The sequence below is a fragment of the Salvia splendens genome, chromosome 16 (assembly GCF_004379255.2).
Source record: "Salvia splendens isolate huo1 chromosome 16, SspV2, whole genome shotgun sequence".
Taxonomy (NCBI): Eukaryota; Viridiplantae; Streptophyta; class Magnoliopsida; order Lamiales; family Lamiaceae; genus Salvia; species Salvia splendens.
In genome coordinates, this window is record NC_056047.1 from 28343538 (window position 1) to 28350505 (window position 6968).

Below are 6968 nucleotides of genomic sequence, written 5' to 3' on the forward strand. Positions count from 1 at the left end.
TTAGTGGGAAAATTATAAATCTTGTTGAAAGGGGGAACACGTGCACACGACACACGTGCAAAAATCCTCTTTTCAGTACAAAATAAGTTACTAGCTTATTTTCAACCATGTTTCTTCACTTAAGAGCTTATACACTCTTGACACTATTTATTTCTACGGCGATTTTTTATCTCAAGCAGTCAAGGTTGTGAAAAAGAAAAAGAAAAAGAAAAAGAAAAAGAAAAATCAACAATCACGCTTCGAGGTGCACTTGAGATTGTGAGATAAGAGAGATCACGTTTTCATTTTTGCAGATTGTGCATTCGGCCTCCATTCATAAGTCCCCAAAGTGCTTTCTTCGCCTCCTCTAGTGTCTCGACGCCCTGCCCATCTTCGAACGAGATTCGTTGAACGTTGAACTGCAAAAGAAGGAATCAAATAAAACGCAGATCAAGAATAGGAGCATTATAACAGATCAGGAAAGGTCTATCACCTGAGCCCCTTGGCGGACACGAATATCAACCCCCCTGCTGTCTATCGATATAAAAGCAGCGTCATCTACCTCCTCAGCTTCTTTGGATAAAAGCTCTCTCAAGGGTTTTGAGAAGATTGCATTTAGCTCCTAAGGCGTAAAGAAATATCATAAGATTATGAATATTGAGGTAACAGTGACGTGCGCATTGCTTGCTAAGATACCTTTAGATTCTGTTCACCACCATCGACAGCAATTTGATCAGGTCTAAGATCTTCATACTCTTTAACATCGACCCAAGCAACAGTTCCAAAGCCTCCAATAAAATATATATCACTGCCATGTAAATTAAGTTTTGTTTAATCTATTGATAAAGTAGAATTTCTCAAGTGTTTCCATTTATAGTAATGGGTCATCTTGAATGGGACAAACCAAAAATGAAAGTGAGTCATCTTTAGTGGGACAGAGGGAGTACCACCCTATCTCTCTGTTACTTTTTCTCTCTACTTTTTTCTCATTCCTACTTTATTCTCTCTTCATTTAACCACTAAACACCACTACCTAAAAACCCGTAACCAAAAGAAATGTGTCACATGTAATGTGGGGCAAGAGGGAGTAAAAAAAACATGATGGCTTTGGGCTACCAAAAGTCATCAACCTATACAAGACATCTTTATACATAGGATTTATTCATCAATGTCGTTTTCAATTTTGACTTGGACACCTGTGAGCACAAAGATGTAGCAATAAGAGCTAACCTTATGTTTTGCATCCGAAAATAGTAGAAATTCCCCCACTTCTGAGAAGGTCCCTGCAGGTGTTTCTCTATGTATTGTTTATGAGCCCATTCCTGGTAATCAAACAAGATATACCATTGTTTTCAGGAATATGCAGAATCTTATATTCTAAATGATAAACCAATAAAGATTCAATATCCATCATCATATTTTCCATACATGTTGGCCTCATCGAAGCCAACAAGTAACATTCCCCTTTTAAGATTCTATTTTTTTGCGTTACAAAAAGTGGAGTTTGACAAACTAAAGGGAAAGAAATACCACAATTCATGCTTTTTTAATACTGTGTAGTATATTAACAGTATTAAGCAAGAGTCAGGAATAGATTCAGTTAGAGAATGAGTTCACCTGCTGGTCCTCAGGGAGGGGGTATACGTCACCAAAGATTGTCACCCGTGCATTTGACAAGCCACTCCATCCAGGAGTCTGATAAATTTTTATCTCTTCATAATCACAGAAATAAAAAGTGATGATGAAAAATTAAACTCTACTAACCTGCACAACTAGTGTGCATTTTGGATCGGCTAGCAAGTTCCTAGTGTGTATGGCCAATGGTGAGAATGAAAATATTGGATCTGCACGAAAAATGTAAAAATGCTACTCAGAAGACCCCAAATTCAGGTCAAATTTGTCAAGTACACAAACAGTATGTCATTGCAGATTTCAGAAATTGTGCCACTAAAAGATGTAGTGTCAAAGTAATGAAGCATCTTAGCGATAACTAGCAATGATGATTAATAGGTCGCTTGCTGGTAAAATGTGAATTAGGGAGTGAAAGTCATTAGAAACATTGAACCTATGTCATAAACATCAGCAGAAGGATGATTTGACATTTAATCAGGAATTCATCTCCTCTAGATCTTTGGAAAGACAGGTTGAAGAAAAAATATTCAGATAAATAAAAGATGTAAAAGAGCATTCTTTTTTTCTAAAGATCATTAATTAAATACCTCCCCGCTGTCACACACGAACCAATCCTGATTAGTAATGACAGTGAAACAGTCTCAAAGCCAAAGAACTAATTAACATCCTATTTACAAAACATATGTTATTTTTTCTCGATAACATTACAATAGATGGATTGACACTCATGACAAAACACTACAGATTTCCAACTCCACATTCTGTCAAAGATAAGAGCATATAACAAACTTACGTCCCATAGGATCTGGCGCAAAATCAACGAGTGAGCCAAATGGATAACCCTCTCGGCGGTGGTGCATGCGTGACATCACAGTACACAGGTGGGCAAACCTAGCCTTCCCATATTTAGATTAAGCAAAACGGTACATATACATGTCAAAAGCCGTGCTGTTTAGCTAGTTTTATTGGCGAATATACCCTGAAATTTTAGAAGGCAAAGAAGTTTTACCTGTTCCATTAAATTCCGGACAGCTAAGGCTGGTCTTGGTAAGCCATGAGCAGAGGTGGCACTTTGCACCCCTCCAGATATAGGTGTCCTGAAAAGTCCAGCTCTTGTACCTCCCCCACTACTTGTTCCATATGATCCCATAAGAGGAGGTGTCGTCAAATTTATATCCGGTAAGCCACTTTGTTGGAGATATGGTGAATTACCCTTCACGATATGAGAGAGGCCATCACAACAAAGCCGAACAAGCCGTTTGAAATATCCATTCATGGACTATATCATAAGGAATGATGTCTAACTTATGATGCCATGATAGGAAAAGCATGAGCACAATAAGCCAAGAAAAAAAAAACCCTCCAAATTCACAAATAGTTAAATTTCCAGCTAGTTTCTAAACTCTACGGACTGATACATATCATGTTGGGGGCAATATGATACCACCTTCGTCCACAAAAAATAGACTAATTTTACATTTTGGGGGTGTCCACCAAAATTAGACCAATTCTAAATATGAAAAGTTTTAAACAATCACTAACCCTACACATCAATTTAAATGTGGACCCCACAATCCACTAACACTACTCCCATCACCTTTTCCCTCTCTCTCTCTTACTTTACCAATTGCACATTAAAACTCAGTGCCATTTTTGGACTGAGGTAGTAATTTTTAGCCATGACATTAATCATTGCGATTATGAATTTATAATTTTAGGCAATAGATGCAATTTCATGCTCTTAAGGAAGGTCCAATGACTAGGTTCCCAACTATGAATGGAGACAGATTAACATTCCGCTTTAAGCTTTAAATTCACCATTCTATCATATGCAATGAAGCTAGGATATTTAAATGAACACAGAAGAACACCAAGAGCAGATTTTAACCAAAGCTCTGAACAAATTCAATCAAGACTGAAAATTTCAAAGGAAAACCTAAACTGAAACACCTCCCTATTCCAAAGTGGTATCAAATCAAAGCTGAGCTCAATATATATCCCTCGCAACTAATGTTGTATGCTTGTAAGCTAATTTAGACTTGGTACACGAAAATAAAATCAACCAAGATTATTAGGGCAAAATAAGAAAAAAAAAATGAAGAAAAGTTTGAGATTCCTCAAATCAAGTCGCGATAAGGCTACATAAAAAATCATGGAAATAAATAAAAACAATAGAAAACAAAAGGGGCAAATCTTCTTTTCTATTCTTACCTCAGATAAAGAGAGAGTTTCGTCTGACACGAAACGCACGACGCCGTTATCGCTATCCAAGCGGCTGTCTTCTTCGCCGTGGTCTGACGCGACCGCAGAAACTCGAGAAACACATCGCAACGACTGCTTTTTAGTGAAGCTGGGAAAGACTTTCGAAACAGCGCAATGTTTGTTGCTGATTTTAGCCGTTTGAATTGCTGATGACCTGTCTGAGAACATCTTAATTTGCAAACTGGAACTCGATAGTGCTTCCATGGCGAAACACACACTCACACTCACACTCACACTCACACTCAAACTCACAGTCACAGTCACAGTCAGAAAGAGAGAGACAGATTTTTTTTGTTTAGCTTTTCGAGTGGAGGCTTTGACATAAGGATATTTATATGGCCAAGCCCAGTGGAAATCTTAATTTACTTATAGCTATCTAATTCCAAAATAAATAAACTAAATATAATTCACAATTTACCTATTTCACGGTTCCGTTTCCGGTTCCGAACCACCGGTTTTCGGACGGTTCTCACGGTTCCGGTTCGATTTTGGCAGTTTTGGCGGATTTTTTTGCTATGTAATTTGAAATTTGGACGCATACAATAAATTGAAACAAAACAATTGATAATTTAAATTGAAATAAGACGAATAAGGTGAAAATCATATCAATTTTATTGAAATTGAGTTGTAACGAACAACGATACATTACAATTTACAATACATATACAAGTATACAACAATGTGATATAATTTACAAGTGTCGTCGAAACATAAATAAAAAAACACGAAATGGGGGGGGAAAAGGAAAAAATTGAAAAGGTTTTGAGCTCAACTTAAACTTTCAAAGTTAAACTTTTCAAATTTAAGTTGAGTTTCCTACGTATCCACAATTTTATTGAGGAATCAAAGCCCACGTAGTTCTCTTACCTTGCTTACCTTTTTGGTCGGCCGTACTCGCCATTCACTGCCCCCCCGCGTCATTGATATTGTTGAGCGCCCTCGCTTCTGACCTCGTCATCGGTGGAAAAGTCTTCACCATCACTCTCTACACGGAAGTCGAAATCCGGCTCTTATGCTCTCATGTCCGCCTTTGCCCAATCATCAAGTAACATAGTGACTTCCATGTTTTTGGCGGAGAGATTGCTCCTTTTGTCGTCTAGGACACAACCGCCGACACTAAAAGCTTGCTGAACGGCGACGGTGGAAGCGGGAATGGCAAAAATCTCCTTAGCCATTATCGAGAGTATCGGAAACTCTCGATAGCAGATCAGTTCCCAAGAATAGATATGTAAGGTTGCTTTTACGTTTTACCAGTGTTGTCTTGTCTCATAAATCCAAATCAATTAGTCAAATCCAAATGGTCGGTTCCGGTTATAACCGCATGTTAAATTATTTTTTTATCAACGGTCATTTTAAAAAGGTACATTACAGATTCCCCTCTCATCTTTCTCACCATAAATACAGTCGTTTCATTACTTAAATTCAGTCGATTCTGAACTACACTCACCTTCTTCACTTTTTCAAACCACCATTCCCTTCACAATCCCTCTTTTATTTGCTCAATCTTAGTTATGTCCAGTGTAGGAAATGAGAAGAGAAAATGCAAGAGGCTGCGGGCGGCGCCACCACCCAAAGGCGACACTCAATTCGAAAAGCTAGTAGATCCGATCGCCGGAGATCTCAAAAATGGGGAAAAAATGGATCAATTTGAATTCAAAATCAGAATTAAACAACAATTTGAAAATAGGCCGAAACCAGCGGTTTTGGGGTAAAACCTGCGGAACCGCCGAAAAACCGCCGGTTTCACTGTTAACTGTCGGTTTTTTTCAGTTTCGGTTAAAAAAACAGCCGGTTCCGATCAAAAAACTGCCTGAAAAAGCTGCCAACCGCTGACGCCTCGGATACCTCACCGGAATCGTGAAACCGCCGATTAACCGGCGGTTCGGAACCATCCGGAACCGGCGGTTCGGTGACGGTTTCGGTTCGTAAAATCTTGAACCGGAACCAGCCTGTGATTCCAAATGCAACGGTTCCGGTTCGTAAAAATTGTCACTGTTCCGGTTCGGCTGTTAACCGTCGGAACTGAAAACCGTGGGCACCTCTAGTCCCAGATAGAGACCTTTTCATTAACATCCATCCATAAAAGATTTTTTGTTTTTTAGTTCGTTCCATAAAAATAGTTTGTAGAAATTCATAATGGAAACTCCATTGAAAGGAGGAACTTTTATTTACTCAAAATAGAGAATTACAAGATATGAAACAACATATAGGAACGAGAGCTATTATATGAGATAGCTCAAGTTAAGATGAAAAATATCTTCCAAACTAACTTTCCAACTAACTCATTTCCCTTTCACACTTATGCTGATTAAGAGCTGACGTGTAGATGACTAGACTCCACCTCATTGCTTCCTCACTCTCATGCATGCACATGATTCATTTCCTTCAACATGCCCCGTCAAGATGGACTGTATATGCTATTGAAGTTCATCTTGTCTAAGATATTCTTAAAAGCACTTTCTCCTAGTGGCTTGGTGAAGATAAATGCCAACTGTAGGTTATTCCGTATGTCCAGAGGCTTAATCACTCCATTCAAATATTTCTCGCTAACTGTGTGACAATCAATTTCTATATGCTTTGTTCTCTCATGGAAAACTAGGTTGGAGCATATATAGATGGCTGATTGATTATCACAATACAAAGGAACAACCTTTTCTACTTTTACTCCAAAATCACCAAGTATGGCCACAACCCAGACTATTTCACAAGTAGCTTGAGCCATAGCTCTATATTCCGCCTCTGCAAATGATCTAGAGATTGTGTTATGCTTTTTAGCTTTCCAAGAGATCATGGAGAGGCAATGTCCTGTCATAGATTTTCTTGTATTAGGGCTTAATCACTCGCAGCCCAATCTGCATATGAAAATATACTCAGATTTGGCTTGCTGCTGTTGGAGTAAAATAGACCATGACCTAGGCTTGCTTTCAGGTATTTCAGAACCTTCTCAGCTGCTTGCCAGTGTTCAATGCAAGGTTTTGAAACGTACTGACTCAATTTGTGAACTACAAATGTAATATCTGGTCTGGTGATGCAGAGATACAAAAGTCTTCCAATTAATCTTCTATACTTGGAAGCATCTTCCAATGGTTCCTGAA

General features: G+C 38.5%; 1 protein-coding gene across 1 annotated transcript; it reads right to left on the reverse strand.

Moving 5' to 3' along the window:
• On the reverse strand, positions 1 to 4184 carry LOC121772449. Its single transcript, XM_042169568.1, has 9 exons — positions 3823 to 4184; positions 2621 to 2824; positions 2405 to 2507; positions 1744 to 1823; positions 1597 to 1674; positions 1210 to 1301; positions 676 to 787; positions 473 to 601; positions 1 to 398 (listed from the first exon to the last, which is right to left on the reverse strand). The coding sequence occupies exons 1-9, from the start codon at positions 4075 to 4077 to the stop codon at positions 282 to 284; spliced, it is 1170 nt and encodes a 389-aa protein (XP_042025502.1). The 5' UTR covers positions 4078 to 4184; the 3' UTR covers positions 1 to 281.
• Between the last annotated feature and the right edge of the window lie 2784 nt (positions 4185 to 6968).

Coding starts and splice junctions, on each gene's coding strand:
- LOC121772449 (XM_042169568.1), bottom strand. CDS start 4,077: ATGGAAGCACTATCGAGTTCCAGTTTGCAAATTAAGATGTTCTCAGAC. Junction 1,675..1,743: donor AATGCACACTAGTTGTGCAG/GTTAGTAGAGTT, acceptor AAAATTTATCAG/ACTCCTGGATGGAGTGGCTT. Junction 788..1,209: donor TTTCGGATGCAAAACATAAG/GTTAGCTCTTAT, acceptor TTTACATGGCAG/TGATATATATTTTATTGGAG.